Consider the following 17,304-nt stretch of genomic DNA (forward strand, 5'->3'; position numbering starts at 1 on the left):
ATATCATCCTCACAATATGCTCCTGAAGTAGGTGCTATTATCTCCATATCTAAGCTGAAGCTTAGTCATACAAGTGACTTGCCCTAGATGGCCCAGCGAGTGAGGGTTGAGGGCGGAATTCAAACCCGTTTGACTCCAAAGCCCAGGCGTATTTCACAACCTTTGCTTCCTATCTATTATCTCATTTCGTGCTTACTGCAAGCCCATGGGCTGTATCAGATCCCCATTTCACGGAGGAGGAGAGTGAGGCTCAGAGCGGTGGCGTGACCAGCCCAAAAAGGCATCTGTCCTGGAGGGGGCGGAGTGGAGGGGCAGGAGCGCGCACGCGGGCGCGGAGGCGGCAACGTGCGCCTCCTCCAGGCCCTGCCACGCTGCCCGGCTCCCACCTTTTCAGGTCCCGGCCCCGCGCACCTCGACTGCGAACTACATTTCCCGGCAGGACGCGAGCGCGCGCACGCGCACCGGGGCCTCCACCATGGCGACCGTGCTGTCCAGGGCGCTCAAGCTCCCCGGTAAGCTGCAACCTCGCGACCACCCCGCCCCCGCCGGTCTTGGGGAGGTGGGGACTCCAGGCTCCCGGGGGCGAAGCCTATCGGGGCCTGGCCCCAACCCGAGCGGAGCTGCAGGCGCGCGGAGGCGAGACGGTGAAGCCTCCCGCGGGCTGGGGTCCACGCGCCACCAGGGGGCAAAGGAGGCGCCCGGCGGGTCGGGGGTCGTAGGCGCGGGGCGAGCCTGGGAAACGCGGGGGGACGGACCCTGAAGGCGCGCCGGGATGGTAGCCTGGCGCTGCGGCGGCGGCGGCGGATGTCAGGGCGCGCGTCGCCGCTGTCCCCAGGGGAGGGCGATGAGGTTAGCATCCTTTCCCGAGCGCCGCGAAGGACTTACGGGAGGGTCTCCAACTCTTTCCGTCTTGGGCTGGACTGGGGGTTGAGGGCAAGGGAGTGGCAGGATGGCGAGTGACCCCTTTGGAGCAGCCTCTCCGTTTAATGACAACATTGATGCTGCGGTGAGGTAGGTGGAACAGATATTTCCCCTCCTAAAAAATAAACTATTTGTCAAATTGACTTGTCCAGGGTCGCACAAACAGCATAGGAAAAGCCTGGACTTGAACATGCGGGGTCTTCTGACTCTAGATTCTGGGTCTTGGGTTCCATTTGTTCAGTCTCAGGCTCTCAAGCCTGAGCATTTATGAGGGTAATTTATTTGCATCGGTAAGTTGCAGATAATGGATGGAATATTCTTTTAAGGAGCCACTAGTGGTGAAGTCAACTTGCAGAGCTAATTCAGTGCTTGGGGGCAACAGCTCGAAGTTTTTGTTTTTCCTTTTAAACCTCCAGCTAGAAACTTGCTATTTTAATAAAAGTATATTTATTCTGCTCAAATAAATTTTAGATTTTAAGGCTTTAGAAAAATGTATGCTTTTATCTAAATAAGTTTGTTGTTTTTGATGTGGACCATTTTTAAAGTCTTTATTGAATTTGTTATAGTATTGCTTCTGTTTTATGTTTTTGTTTTTGTTTTTTTTTTTTGGCTGTGAGGTATGGGGGATCTTAGCTCCCCTACCAGGGATCAAACCTACACCTCCTGTGTTGGAAGGCAAAGTCTTAACCACTGGACCACCGAGGAAGTCCCACCTAAATACATTTTTAAACATTGACCTATAAACTGTTTGCTGATAATCTTAAGTTGTTTGTGAGAAACGCAGTTGCTTCCCCAGCATGGGTAGAAAGGGCTGATTGGGTGTCTGGCAGATAACCCCGTGGAAGGTCCCTGTTCTCAAGGAGTTTCCAGTCTGCCAGATTGTCCCACGAATGACACTGGGTTGATTGTGAATTTAATATGAATTTGCATTTCCCCAGATTTCATAACTTCAGACACTTTTTCTTTGCACGTGGTCTCATTAGAACTTTGGAAGGAACGTTGATCTCTCTGTTGGAGTGTGTATGTAACATTGGAATAGAATGGGGATAACCCTTTATGTGCAGGATTTACTTTTAAGAGAGTAGCCGTGTATATCCTTAGTGTAGGATAGTGTCCTCCCACAGGCTTCTCAGGTGAGGCAGTGGTAAAGACTGCACTCAGGAGACTCGGCTTCAGTCCCTGCATTGGGAAGATCCCCTGGAGGAGGAAATGACAACCCACTCCAGTATTCTTGTCTGGAGAATCCCATGGACAGACGCGCCTGGCAGGCTGTAGTCCATGGGGTCACAAAGAGTCAGACGTGGCTGAGCACGCCTGCATAGCACAGCATAGACATCCTCCCAAGGGGTAATGGGATGTCATACATGTTTAGCTTTGTTTCTCCTTTTCTTTTAGATTCTTTCCCCACCTCGCGCCCCCTCTGAAGTGAAGTGAAGTGAAAGTTGCTCAGTCGTGTCCGACTCTTTTCGACCCCATGGACTATACAGTCTATGGAATTCTACAGGCCAGAATGCTGGAGTGGGTAGCCTTTCCCTTCTCCAGGGGATCTTCCCAACCCAGGGATTGAACCCAGCTCTCCTGCATTGCAGGCAGATTCTTTACCAGCTGAGCCACAAGGGAAGCCCCGTGCCCCCTCTCGCATAGGTAATTGTCATTCTCAAAGGCTGGAAATGCAAAACAAAAACTCTTGCTTTTGAAACTCTTGAGCTCTCTTGCATGCTGAGGCTTCATCGTTAATCCTGGAGTATTCAGTTACAGTAAATGTGTCAGCTGACCGGGTAGGGGAAGCACAGTCTGGTCCTGGACGTGTGTGTGTGTGGACGGCAGTAGGGCCCTGAGCACTCCGGTACTCTTGATACTTTTAGGTCCCGGTTGTTGTTGCTCAGTCTCTAAGTCATGTCCTACTCTTAGTGACCCCATGGACTGCAGCACGCCAGGCTTCCCTGTCCATCCCCAACTCCTGGAGCCTACTCAAACTCGCGTCCATTGAGTTGGTGATGCCATCCAACTGTCTCATCCTTGGTCGTTGCCTTTCTCCTCCTCCCTTCAATCTTTCTCAGCATCAGGGTCTTTTCCAATGAGTCAGTTCTTCACATCAGGTGGCCAAAGTATTGGATCAGCATCAGTCCTTCCAATGAACATTCAGGATTGATTTCCTTTAGGATTGACTGGTTTGATCTGCTAGCTGTCCAAGGGACTCTCAAGAATGTTCTCCAACACCACAGTTCGAAAACATCAATTCTGCGGTGCTCAGCCTTCTTTATGGCCCAGCTCTCACATCCATATATGACTACTGGAAAAACCATAGCTTTGACCACACAGACATTTGTTGGCAAAGTGATGTCTCAAATTTTTAATATGCTGTCATAGTTTTTCTTCCAAGGAGCAAGCGTCTTTTAATTCCATGGCCACAGTCACTGTCCACATTGATTTTCGCGCCCCCGAAAAATGAAATCTGATACTGTTTCCACTTTTTCCCCATCTGTTTGCCATGAAGTGATGGGACCAGATGTCATGATGTTCCTTTTTCAAATGTTGAGTTTAGGCCCAGGTACAAAGGCTGTGTGTTTTTTAGGTGATGTGGGTCTTTTGGGTTTTTGTTCATGCTTTTGCTTTTCTCCCTCTTGCCCTCTCTCCCTTCTACCACAAGTACAACTGTTAGCTTTTATATTAGATGGAAGTTGCTTTCTGATAGCTCTTTTTGGGTACCCTGTAATTGGGTCTGTGAAGCTGTTATCCTGTTTTGGCTACTGTATCATGTTACTTTAGTTAACGTCCTCACTATTTTTTTTTTTTTTACATTGAGTATCATTGATGTATAACAGTGTATTAGTTTCAGGTGTACTAATGATTTGAAATTTGTAGATATTGCAAAATCACCACAATGACATACTCACTATTTTTATGTGTAAGGAAGCAGACTAGAATGGTGGTGAAGAGCATGAGACCGACTTGGATTAATCCACTCTTTATCAGAGTCTCTTTAACCTTTAATTTCTTCATATGTAGTAATAATATTATTATGGAACCTTTCACTGTTAGCCACACAGTAGGGTTATTTGGTGTAGTAAAAGAGATGGATGTGCTTAAGAAGTTTGTTGACCTTTGTTTTGTGTTAATTATTCAGTAAGTGTCAGCCATTATTATCTTCATCATTAGCACCATGATCTTTACAAATGTGGTGACTGGAGGGAGGCCTGTTGTAATGTGCTCATGGCCAGTGTCCATCAACCTGGCGAAGAAAGAACAGTTCCTGGGATGTCTTTCAGTTGCATATCCTTTCATCAAGCTCAAGACGGAAAGATGTTTGGCCAACATGCGTAGAATGCGGTTAATTAGTAACAGAAGGACAATGTGAGATTCATAAAGTAGCTGGTGGGGCAACTTATCGCTTAAGAATATATATTTTTAGTCCATTTAAAAGTTTAAAGGTCAAACACTGAAGGGAATAGAAGAGCATAATGTTATTGTAATGGCTTGTTTTATTATGTGTAACTTGGAATGATTCTGTGCCCTTGGATAAACTAATTCATGATGGGAATGATTTACCTTTAGTTGCAGTAGAGTGTAGGCGATAGTCTGTGTAAAGTATAGTGCATGTCACAGAGGAGGTTACATTATAGTATGTTTTCCTGAGAACACTTGGGGCTGGTATAGTTGCATCTCTTTTCTATTGATATTTTCCTCTATCTCATTTTGGGATTGCTATTTGCCCAGCATCCTCTCTCTCTCTAAAAGTGACAGTCATGGGAAGCTTATTTACACTGATGTATCCTGAAATTGGGCTTCCCAGGTGTCACTAGTGGTAAAGAATCCACCTGGCAATGAGAGACACAGGTTTTATTCCTGGGTCAGGAAGATTCCCTGGAGAAGGAAATGGCAACGCACTCGGACAGAGGAGCCTGGCAGGCCACAGTCCATGGGGTTGCAAAGAGTCAGACACAACTGAGCGTCTGAGCACATTCTGAAATCAGTGTCCTCTCTTTATTTTCTGAAAACCTTTCATTGACTAAAAATGCGGGTGGTGGCTGAAATCAGCAGACAAGAGGTTGGTAAAGTTCCCTGAGCTTTGAAGCACGGATTGGATGTCTACTCCTCAGCCTGAGTATAACTTTAGGCAAGTGATGTACTATATATTTCACTCTTTTGCTGTGAATAGATAGAAAAAAAATTTTACTTAGGACTTCTCTAATTAAAACTTGCTGTAATAATTAAGTGGAAGGTCGTTTTTGCATGTTCTGGAAAAATACATAATAATAGTAAAAAAGTCAATATTTAGTTTCCTGTGTAATTTGGCCAAGCACTGGTTGTAATCTGTGATCCCGTAAAGAAAGCGTATGTGATCTTTTGTGCTTGACTCTGTACTTCAGAAATATCATGTCTGGGTCAGTTCTTGGATTTTGCGGTCCCATTTTCTTTCTCTGAGGATTTTCCCATATTGCCACACTGTCATTTAGTAATGTGTTTTACTGTGGAGAAGTCAGCCTGATTTTTGTTCCCACTGTTAGTGCCTTGCTTCTTTTCCTCTTGGGCTGACTGGCTGCTTACAGGATTCTGTCTTTGTCCTTCAAGTTCTTTGCCTTTACTAGGATATATTTCAGTATTGATTGCTCTGTGTCAGTTTTTCTTGAGACTCAGTGGGCACCTTATTCTGCAGTTTCAGGTCTTGCTTTCCTGCAGGAACCTTTTTTGTATGGGCTTCCCTGGTGGCTCAGATTGTAAAGAGTCCACCTGCAATGCAGGAGACCTGGGTTTGATCCCTGGATTGGGAGGATCTCCTGGAGAAGGGCACAGCAACCCACTCCAGTATTCTTGCCTGGAGAATCCCATGGACAGAGGAGCCTGGTGGGCTACAGTCCATGGGATCCCAGAGAGTTGGACACAACTGAGGAACTAACACTTAACTGCAGGAGCTTTATTCGTATGTCTTTTAAATCATTTTGGTTCCATTCTCTTTTCTAGTCTCTTCTTCAATTACGTGTAGATTGGATCACTTTTGTCCTCTCTATCTGTCCCTTTCTATCTAGTCCTTTTATATACTTTGCTCTTTTTCTTGTGAAGTACTGAGATAGTACAGCCTTCAAGCCAGACTGCCTGGGATTGAATCCTTGTATTATCACTTGCTGTATAACTGTGGGCCGGTTACTTAAACTTCCAAACCTCAGTTTCCTCATCTTTAAAATGGAGATAATATTGTGTCTGCCTCAGAGAGTTGCTGTGATAATTTACTGAGCTAAGGCAGTAAAAGGGCTTGAAAGAGAGCATAGTAAGTGCTCAAAACTGCCAGCCCTTGTTATTTCCGTTTCTTCTTGCTTGATTTTCACAGTCTAACCTTTATATCTCTGATGCTCTTTTCAGCCATTTCGGTTCTTTTTGCCGATCCCAATAAGGATATCCTTTGTAAGATTGTTTTATTCTTTCCTTCCATCATTTTCCCGAGTCCTGCTTGTTTACTTTTCACCTTCTCTGTTGAATCATCATTTCTTCTTAGAAATGTTCTGTTTTTCCCACGAGCCCTTATTTCGGAGAAGGCAGTTGCTTGAATTTCTTGGATTCTAGGGGGAAGTATCTGTTCACTATTTCTTCCATTTCGTGGTATCCCTTGTCCAGCATTTGTTCTGTAGCTGGGTTTTTGTTTGCTGGGTTTTGTTGTAATTTCTTTCTTGAATGTTTGTGGAACTTTGCAGTAGCTTATGGGCTGAGGACTAACGATGGCTGCGTTCTGATTTCTATTGGTATTTAGATGGGCGGCTGTTTTACAGCCAGCCATTGGCTGGCTGGTGGGCGGAGGCTGAATGCATTTGGGCAGCTGAGGCTGGAAGCTAATCTAGGCTGTCAGCTCAAATCCCTTTTCCACCAGTGCATTTCCTTTGTGGATGTTGCTTTCGTCACAGGCTGGCATTTGTCACAGGGCCTCAGAATGCTGGTTTAGCCTTTACTTCTTTATTTCTTTTTGTGTGCGCATGCTCAGTCGTGTCTGATTCTGCGACCCCATGGATGGTAGCCCACCAGACTCCTCTGTCCATGGGTTTTTCAGGCAAGAATAGTGGAGTGGGTTGCCATTTCCTCCTCCAGGAGATCTTCCTGACCCAGGGATCAAACCTGCGTCTCCTGTGTCTCCTGCATTGCAGGCGGATTCTTGACATTGTAAGCCCTTGGGGAAGTTCCTTGTGCCAGTTATCAGTTTATTGACCCCGAGCTCCACGTTCACTTTTGTTGTCTGATCTGTAAACGTGGACCTGGACCCTTTACATACCACGTTTGTCCTTCTGGGCTACAGTCTCCCCATTCTAGGATACCTTTTGGATTTCTCCTCCCAGATTTATTTTACTCTCCTGTCACTGTTTAATCATTCTCTGCATGAAACTGTCCTCTTTGAATTAGTGTCTGGTTTCTGTCTCCTGATTGGACCCACACTGTCCAAAAAAATCCGCCCCTTGAGAACTGCCAGTGTTACCTTTTCTAACCTGCCGTGATGCCAGCCTGCTTCTTGTAAAGAGAAAAGCTGCGCTCTTTCTTCTTCAGTCTTATCTTGGCTGTTCACGCTGTGGTGTTGAATGAGGCTCATTGGTGCTTCTGGGACCCCCAAGTTTTGTCTTTCTGAGGGAAAGGTTATTTGCTTTGGCTTTATATCTGGGGAACGAGGGAGGCAGCGCAACGGATTGGTTAGAGCCGTGGATTCTAATCAAATTGCCTGAGGTTGAATCTTGGCTTTTCTTGTTAAGTCTGTGATCTTAGGCAACTGACCTCTTTATATTTTAATCTTCTTGTTGATAAAATGGGGATGATAATGGCACCTACCTCCTGGGGTGGTTGTGAGGATTAAATGTGTTAACCCCTGTAACTGCATGGACCAGGGCCTGGCGTAGTAGCTCTTAGTACATTTCCATTGGTCATCCACGTCATCACTATTATTAATTTCGTGAACGTGGCTCCTTGCTGGAGACCTGAGATGTGTGTCCCTGTTCTTACTATACTTCCTCAGTTGGATGCAAGTTTCACTGCCTTTGGCAATGACTTTTCATAAATTACAGTTTGGGGATGTGGCTGTTTCCTTTTTTATTCTTTTTCTATTTTTGTTTCTTTTTCTTCCCCTCTGGTTTTAGGGAGAGACTGACAGAAAGGCCATCCTTTGCCATCATTAACTAGCAGCACATAATCTTTTTAGAGGGACCAGTTTGACAGAGGCTTTGATTTTCAAAGAATGCTTGTAATTTATTTTTATAGGTTTATTAAAGAATTTGCAGGTCTCTGCAGCATTTGCAGTCAAGTTCTCTTCCTCCCTGTGATAGTATACCATAAAATGAAAATGGATTTCCTTTAAACCGTTTTGTTCACTAGTATTACAGTCATAATTTCACTTTGGCAGAGGTGCTGTTTTAGGCTGTGTTTGTTGCCGGCTGGAAACTGACTAGGAAGATGGAATTCGGTTAGTGTCCATGCTGAATTTTTCACTTGATGCTAAAAATCATGTAATTGTAGGACGGCTTGAGCATATGTAGAAAGTGCTTTGAAGTTTTAGTTGAATCAGTTGTGTGATGGGACGACCAAGAAAGCTGACCTGATCCTAGGTGGTGGAGGTTGCTGTTTAGTCACTCAGTCGTGACTCTTCGTGACCCCATGGACTACAGCACGTGAGGCTTCCCTGTTCTCTATTATGTCTGGAGTTTGCTCAGATTCATGTCCATTGAGTCAGTGATGCCATCTAACCATCTCATCCTCTGTCACCCCCTTATCCTCCTACCTTCAGTCTTTCCCAGCATCAGGGTCTTTTCCTATAAATCAGACTTTTGCATCAGGTGGCCTAAGTACTGGAGCTTCAGCTTCAGCGTCAGTCTTTCCAATGAATATTTAGGGTAGATTTCCTTTAGGATTGACTGGTTCGATCCTAGTTACAGGTTTTGAATTGTAGTGGCCCCTCTGTCCTCCCCTGGTCAGACTGCACTGCTGGGACCATATTCAGGTCTGGGGACATATTGTGTCCAGAGGAGAGGGACCAGGGTGTCATGGACACATGAAATAATGCTTCTTCAAGTAATGGGTAGAAAAGATAGAGATATTTAACCTGGGGGTGAGGAGACGGGGTGAGGGCAGAGGAGAGATAGAATACCAACAGTAATAACAGACGCTGAAATTTACTGAGTGTGACTCTTAAGTCAGCACCGAGAACCATGCGTGTGTTATTTAATCCTCATAACAGTGGCTCATTGGTAAAGAATCTGCCTGTCAATGCAGGAGACACAGTTTCGATCCCTGGGTTGGGAAGATCCCTTGAGGAAATGACAACCCACTCCAGTATTCTTGCTTTGGAAATTCCATGGACAGAGAAGCCTGGTGGGCTACAGTCCATAGGGTCACAAAAGAACTGGACATGACTTAGTGACTAAACAACCATAATAAGCCTGAAATAAAGGCATAAACTCCTCCAGTTGCTGGCACTTAGGGCCAGGGGCGGCTTGGGGGGAGGAAGGTTTAACTCCCTTCAGCCCCATAAATGTCCGCCTCCTGCCACCCCACCAAAGATACGGTCTAAATAAAACTGCAGTGCTTATTGTATAAACCAGTGTCAAGACAGGTCCTCCGTCTCCACATGCCTGCTAGATTCCACCACTCCCAGGCTGCAGGATCAGAATAGCAATTTTCAGGTAACCACTGTTTACTGAAACATGTACTGAACGGGTGTTAGACTCTCAGGAAGGTTCTCAAAGCTAAGTTTTTGGTAGGATGTCTCCAGGTGACTTTCAGCATTTGACTTTCTTTGTGGTTTCTGTAGAAACAGTTGTGTGCTAAGTCGCTTCAGTTGTGTCTGACTCTTTGGGACCCCATGGACTGTAGCCCACCAGGCTCCTCTGTCCATGGACTTCTCTAGGCAAGAATACTGGAGTGGGTTGCCATTTCCTCCTAGAGGGGATCTTCCCGGCTCAGGGATTAACCCGAGTCTCTTAGATCTCCTGCATTGGCAGGAGGGTTCTTTAGCATTAGTGACACCTGCGAAGCCCAGAAGCAACCGGGAGGTCACACATACCGGCCTGTGAGGAGTGGTGTGCAGAGAACAATGGTTCTAAAAGTTTAGAGGAGTCATGGGACAGATTGGAACATCACCACTCTAAGAAAAATCAAAGGAAATATACACAGTAGGTGTATGCAAGGCCCATGGAAGAGCCGTGGTCTTTTTGTTACTAAGAATCACACAAACTAACAGAACTTAAAAAAAAAAAACTAGTATTTGAAGTTAGCTATTTTCTGTTTCTTTTCAAATGTTCTTAAACTCATGAAAGTGATATTTCTCGAACAGCAGTGCCCATCCTTTTTGGCACCAGGGACTGGTTTGGTGGAATGCTAGATCCCTCTCACGGGCTGTTTACAGTAGGGTTCACGCTCTTATGAGAATTGAATGCTGCCGCTGTTTTGACAGAAGGCAGAGCTCAGACAGTGATGTGAGTGATGGAGTGTGTATGTGCGTGCATGCGTGCTTGAGCGCTCAGTCATGTCTGACTCTCTGCAACCCCATGGACTATAGCCTGCCAGGCTCCTCTGTCCATGGGATTTCCCAGGCAAGAGTATTAGAAGAGGTTGCCATTCCCTTCTCCAGGGGATCTTTGTAACCCAGGGATTGAACCCACATTTCTTGCATTGACAGGCCGGTTCTTTACCAGCTGAGCCACGGGGGAAGCCAAGTGATGGGGAATGGCTATAAATACAGATGGAGCTTTACTTGCTCACCTGCCTCTTAGCTCCTGCTGTGTGACCCAGTTCCCTGTTGGGGTCCCCTGTTCTAGAACACTGTGATTTCCTTTCTTTCTCTCCCCCATCCTTTCCCCCTTTTCACGGGCATCTGTTTTTATAGATGGCTCCAGTCCAGGCTTATCAACCTAGACCTGTTCTGAACTGTGTGTTCTCCTGGGTGTTTCCAGTTTCCACGTGTTGACTGAGGGTTTTTCCTCGCAAGTCCCCCTTGACCGTCTGGCTTTCTGTCTTTTCAGGGAAGAAAAGCCCGGACCTGGGGGAGTATGACCCCCTCACACAGGCCGACAGCGACGAGAGTGAAGATGATCTGGTGCTTAACCTCCAGCAGAAGAACGGGGGGGTCAAGAATGGGAAGAGCCCGCTGGGGGAGGCACCGGAGCCCGACTCGGATGTCGAGGTCGCAGGGGCCGGGAAGCCACGTCTGTCCGAGGTCACCCCCGAGGGGTACCCCTTGGAGCCCCTGGGGGCCCTGGAGCAGAAGGCGGCCTCCTCCGTCGTGTCCTACGTGCGCACATCCGTCTTCCTGTTGATGCTGGTGGTCTCCATGGTCCTGGTGCTTGTGTGTGCTTTCCTGATCCCCTGTCCCCCCCGGGACCTGCACAGCACGTGGAGCCGCCACCTGGGTCCCCAGGGAGGTGAGCGGCTGGGGGGTGGGCTGTGGGGGTTTCAGTCCGTAAGACTTCTGTCGTGTGTCGTTCTGGAAAGCGCCTGATGACACTGAAAATTTGCTTTAAGTCTTTACATGTTAACATGTGTCACCTACCATTTCCCCTGCTGTGTGCAGAGATGGTTTGGAAGTTAGGGTTGGAAATAAGACCAAAAGATGGATCGGTACGGTTCCAAAATCTTGGGAGGATGGCTGGCTGTGTTTGTACTGGGGAAGGTCTTAATTGGATGCAGAGAGAGGAGAGGCCTGGTTTGCTGGGCTCCAGATGTGCAGCTGAGGCTGGATCAGGGGCGGGCAGAGCTGGGGGAAGGAGGATTCACAGAGAAAGTGAAGCTCCCATCCCGGCCAGGCCAGAGGCCATCTAGGGCTCCTGTAGGGCACTTGGGCGTTCACTGACTGTGGAAGCCCGGTCTAAATTGAATTTTCGAATACTTTTTAAAAATTTATTTTTTATTGAAATGTAGTTGATTTAGGGGGCTTGCCTGGTGGCTCAGAGGGTAAAGAATCTGCTTGCAGTGCAGGAGACCTGGGTTCAATCCCTGAGTGGGGACGATCCCCTGGAGGAGGAATTGGCAGTGCACTGCATTATTCTTGCCTGGAGAATCCCATGGACAGAGGAGCCTGGTGGGCTACAGTTCATGGGGTCACAAAGAGTTGGGCATGACAAAAGGAATGACAGTTTCACTTTCGTGGTTGATCTACAATGTTGTATTAGTTCCTGCTGTACGGCAAAGTGATTCAGTTATGTCTCCATATCTATAGCTTCTTTTTCAGATTCTTTCCACTATGGGCTATCATGGGACATTGAATATAGTTCTCTGTGCTCTACAGTAGGACATTGTTGTTTATGAAATAATTTCTTTTCAAGAAAAAGAGGGTTGCTTTCTTGCAGTAATTTTTTTCCCCTGCTCTTAATGGTTAGAATGGTGCTACCCAAGTAATTCTGGCAATTTTGATTCATTTTGGAGCAGGTTTCTTTATTTTTTATTTTTGTTATATTTTTTACTGAAGGAAAGATTCTTTAAGTTTTATAGTGCTTTACAGTTTTCAGAAGTTTCTAACCTGTAGTTTCCTATAATCCCATAATAACCTCTTTTTAAAAAATCCTCTATGTTGCTCTGCCCTTGTTTCCTCTTAACCACTGGTGACCAGTAGTTTGTTCCCTGTAGCTGTGAGTCCACTTCTTTTTTGTTAGAGTCGCTGTTTTGTTGTATTTTTGAGAGTCTACATATAAGTGATACTGTACAGTGTTTGTCTTTTGTCTGCCTTATTTCATTTAGCATAATACCCTCCAACTCCATCCATGTTGCTGCAAGTAGCAAATTTCATTTTTTTAATGGCTAAGTAGTATTCCATTGTATATATGTATGCATATTTGTATACAGGGTATATATACCTTTTCTTTTTAAACTTTTCATTATGTATCAGGATATATAATCGATTAACAATGTTGTAATAGTTTCAGGTGAACAGCCAAGGGACTCAGCCATACCTATAGATGTATCCATTCTCTCCCACACCCTCCTCCCATCCAGGCTGCCACATAATTTGAGTAGAGTTCCGTGTGCTGTACAAAGGTCCTTGTTGGTTATGCACTTTGAATATAGCAGTGTACCACATCTTAACTTTAACCATTCCTGTCGATGGACACTTAGTGGGTAGAGCAGGTTTCTGTAACACAACTTACTTGAGTCAAGACTGGGGATCCCATCTAACTGTTAGTGTTGAGTGGTCCTGTCTCTTGTAAACTGTACCAGGCAGAAGGGGCTCCGAATACACAGGCCCCACTGTGGCACTTGGGTGGATTGGCTGTTGTGTGTTGAAGGCATTTGAACAACAGCAGGTGCAAGAGGGCCACTGACCTTCCAGCCTTCCTAAAAGCAGGAGATGAAACTCCCAGGTGAAAGATGCTCTCCCTATAGCAGGAGAAAAGAACAATCTTATCACCTGAGGTTGAGGCCAAGAAAAATCTGTGTACATAGACCTTATAATTCCCCATGTGTCCTTCACCTCCTCACCTTATCCCCTTCTGTCCACCAAACGGTTCTGCTGTCCTGAGTTTCCTGTCGCTATTCCTTTACTTGTGTTTAAAATTTTGCCACATAGATTTGTATCCCTAAATGATCCATCCTTTAATTTTGCCTGTTTTTGAATGTCATATAAATATAATCATGTGATCTTCTGTGACTTGCTTTTTTTGTTCAGCATATTTAAAGAAAATGTTTGAGGGTTATCTGTTATCAATGTACGGTCACTAGAGTGTCTTTATTTTCACCACTAATTTTCCTTGGTGTGACTATCCTGTGATTTAGCAATCTGTTTTACTGTTGGTGAGCATTTAGGTGGCTTCTATTTTTTAAAAGTAAGTAAGACCAAAAAAAAAAAAAAAATTAAGTAATACCACTACCCTGGAGAAGGAAATGGCAACCCACTCCAGTATTCTTGCTTGGGAAATCCCATGAACAGAGGAGTCTGGTGGGCTGCAGTCCATGGGGTTGCAAAAGAGGTCGGACACAACTTAGCAACTGAGCAGCAGCAGCAACAGAAACACCACTAAGGAGATTCTTGAATGTGTTTCCTGGTGGAGTGTGTTAGAATTTTCCTTGAGCATAAACCCGCGAGTGGAATTGCTGGTTGGCAGGGTGTGTTGTATGTCTAGGCATGCGTGCGTGCCAAGTTGCTTCAGTTGTGTCAGACTCTTGCGACCCTGTGGACTGTAGCCCGCCAGGCTCCTCTGTCCATGGGATTCTCCAGGCAAGAATACTGGAGTGGGAAAAAAGAGAATACTGGAGTGGGTAACCATTCCCTTTTCCAGGGGATCTTCTGACCCAGGGATCAAACCTGTGTCTCCTGCTTTGCAGGCAGATTCTTTACCGCGGAGCCGCCCGGGAAGCCCACATATCTAGGAGTTTATATTAAGTCATTTTCCATAGTGGTTGTACCAGTTTATGTGTGAATTCCACCAACCTTGTGTGAATTCTCTCCGAATTTGGCAGTCATCCTCTGACTGCACACTGTGTATGTGTGTGTGTGTGTGTGTGCGTGTGTGTGTGTGTGGAGGGGTAATGCTGCCTACCTTGTCCCTGCTCGGTGGAGGAGGAAGTCCAGGCCTCTGAGGACACCAGGAGAGGGGGGCCGCCCCGTGAATGCTTGGTGGAGGTAGGACTCTAGGCTTCCCCTCTGTGTGGAGGCCTGAGTGCTGCTGGGCGGGCATGAGAGTCCAGCCTCCTCACCCGACTTCTCTGACATGACCCTGGGGCGAGAGCAGCCTTGTTACCCGGAAAGTGTTTCCACTCGACCTGTCTCGTGGGGCCGGGTGGGATCACAGTTTTATCTGTGGTTTTTGCTTGGAGTAGAATGGTTATTGTTGAAACTTCTCCGTCTTGCTGGGCTGCGCCTTTCCTGTCCTTTGGCCGGAGATCAGCTTTTCTGGGACCTTCCTGTGTGTCCCTGTTGGCAGTTCTGGGGTGCTAGCTTCTGCAGCACCCTGTCTGGGATATGTGAGGTCAAAGAAAACCCAGGGGAACCCCTAGATTGTCCTTTCTTGGGGCTTACCATCCCCAACTGATCTGCCTTCTCTCCACCTTCCAGACTCTTCTCATGTTTGACTTACGTTTAATGCCCAGGGATTCTAGCTGTCCTTAGTGAGAGGCAGAGGCAGAATGGGGTCCGTGTGTCTCATCTAGGAGCTGAGATCTGCCTGGTTTTTATGGAGCGTTCCCTGTCCAGCCTGGAGTAGGGAGCTGGTCTGTGTCACTTGCTGAGGGCTCTGAGTCTCTTGTATCCATCAGGCGGGGACCTGTCGCCGTTGGACCTGGCGGATGTAAATGGAGATGGCCTGCGAGACGTGCTCCTCTCCTTCGTGCCGTCAGGGAACGGGAGTGCGGCCGGTAAGAGGGTGGCTTTGGAGGCCTGGGTGGGAGGAGCTGGTTGGTTGGAGGGTGTGAGATAAGGGAGGCATTGGGGTTGTGAGCTGATGGACCTACATTGAAGAGAAAGCCCTTGGCGATCCCTTGTACCCGATGAGCCTGGTCATCCCTAGATAAGATAAGATACACAGACCCACTTCTGCCTGTGCCTCTCACTAAGGGCAGCTAGAATCCCTGGGCATTAAACATAAGTCAGGTTCATGCAGAACCTTGTACATAATGCCTGTTTCGAGAAGTCACGGTGGGTGAGGGCTGGAGGGCACTTTCGCGGCCGCCCTGTTCAGTGGGGACCCTGAGATCCAGAGGCGAAGTTTCTCGGCCACATGCCTGCCTTGAATGGCACCAGCACTTAGGTTGCTTGAATCTTCCCTGAGTCAGTACTCCCCAGCCTCTTAGATGATAATAAACATAGGCTCTCATCCCTGGCAGAAAGCTTTTACCGATGTTCTGACATATCCTTACGCATGTACGTCTTGCCTGGGTGTTTTCCTCTGACCCCGCCTGTTTGCTCCTCTGTCTCTGCATCCCATCCTACTCCCCGAGGGATGAGAAATGGACCCGTATGCATTAAGTCAGCAGGTTCCCCGGTCTGCAGACTTCCCTTAGGTTTGGCCAGTGGGGAGCACAGGCCAGAAGCTGGAGGAGAGGCAGAGTAACCTGAGGGTATTTATTTCCCGGGCTCTTCCCGCTGGGTCTCCTTGATCAGAGGTCACAGTCTGTCTCAAGGTGGTCCTCCTACAGACCTTCTTTCTCTGGCTTCAGAGACTCCCTTCCTCCCCTGTCTCTTGGGCCCTGGGAGTGGTCACAGTTCTGAGGGGCTGTACTGTCTCTTGTGATTTCTGTACATCCTGACCACATCTTTATGTCTTTATTAAACCTTCACAACTTACCCTACTTGAGTGGGCTGTTTTTTGGGGGGACCCCAGCTGAGACATGTCAACTGCAGAAACAAAAATGTTACATTTTCAGTATAGGTACATGGGGCCTTTGAATTTGTCCTGCAGTCTTCATTTAAGTGGATTTGAACTGCAGTCTGTAAACTGATACAGTAGCTATGGTTGGAGGCAGACAACGCCCTCCTAGGGCTTCCCAGGAGTCCGCCTATTGATGCATGAGACACAGGAGATGCCAGTTCAGGAGATGTCCATTCGATCCCTGAGTTGGGAAGATCCCCTGGAGGAGGAAATGGCAACCATCTTCAGTAGGAGAAAATTGCCTAGAAATTTTCTCTTGCCTGGAAAATTCCATGGCAGAGGAGGTTGGCCCCACTATAGTCCATGGAATCACAAAGTCGGATACAACAGAGTGACTGAGCACATATGCACAGCCTCCTAGTTACTTTTTAATCACTCAGGCCCTGAGATAAAAGTTTAGGTACATTGTAGAGAGCATTAGAAATATCATCTCAGGGCTTGTGCAATATACAGAAGCAATTTGGGTATAATTTTTTTTTATGGGAAGAACCTCTAGCCTAGAAGTTGACTTATATGATTGTTGACTTTAATTACATTTATATATTTTTTCTGCTTATGACTGATCAGCTTTTGAAGTAAAAACTCCTCCCATTCACTTTTTAGAGATTTTTTTTTTTTTTTATCATTTGGTATTTTGCACGGTTTGCTATATATCAGGACTCAGTGGTAAGGCCATGAGTTTGGATATAAGATGGACCAGCCTGATTTTGTTATAGATTATAAAAAATAATAATAAAGTGAACACATGGTACTTTGTATGTGCTATGCACTGTTGTATATACATATTACGAATGGATTTATCCCTCAGTGTTCCTATAAGACAGATTAATGTTATTATCCCTATTTGCAGATGGGGAAAACTGAGGCATAGTGAGGTGAAGGAACTTGCCTGAAGCCCCATAGCTGGCAGTGGTAGAACTGGGATCCAAATTGTACAGCCTGGAGATTCTGGGGAGTTCATGACCTTGACCTTTATGTCACACTGCTGTGCCCATAACCCCAGCCAGTAGGTTCAAAGATCTGTGCCACTGGACGTGAGGAGGACTGCGTTTCTTATTTGACCTGC

General features: G+C 46.4%; 1 protein-coding gene across 1 annotated transcript in view; it reads left to right on the top strand.

Moving 5' to 3' along the window:
- Window positions 1–316: 316 nt before the first annotated feature.
- The window catches only part of FAM234B (family with sequence similarity 234 member B), a 38,421-nt gene continuing 21,433 nt past the window's right edge, over window positions 317–17,304 (top strand). The window contains exons 1-3 of the mRNA XM_043881552.1: window positions 317–512; window positions 10,905–11,303; window positions 15,127–15,225. Of these exons, the coding sequence (XP_043737487.1) occupies window positions 476–512; window positions 10,905–11,303; window positions 15,127–15,225 (535 nt within the window). The 5' untranslated portion in view covers window positions 317–475. The remainder of the gene's footprint in view (window positions 513–10,904; window positions 11,304–15,126; window positions 15,226–17,304) is intronic.

Source organism: Cervus elaphus, chromosome 22 (assembly GCF_910594005.1).
Source record: "Cervus elaphus chromosome 22, mCerEla1.1, whole genome shotgun sequence".
Taxonomy (NCBI): Eukaryota; Metazoa; Chordata; class Mammalia; order Artiodactyla; family Cervidae; genus Cervus; species Cervus elaphus.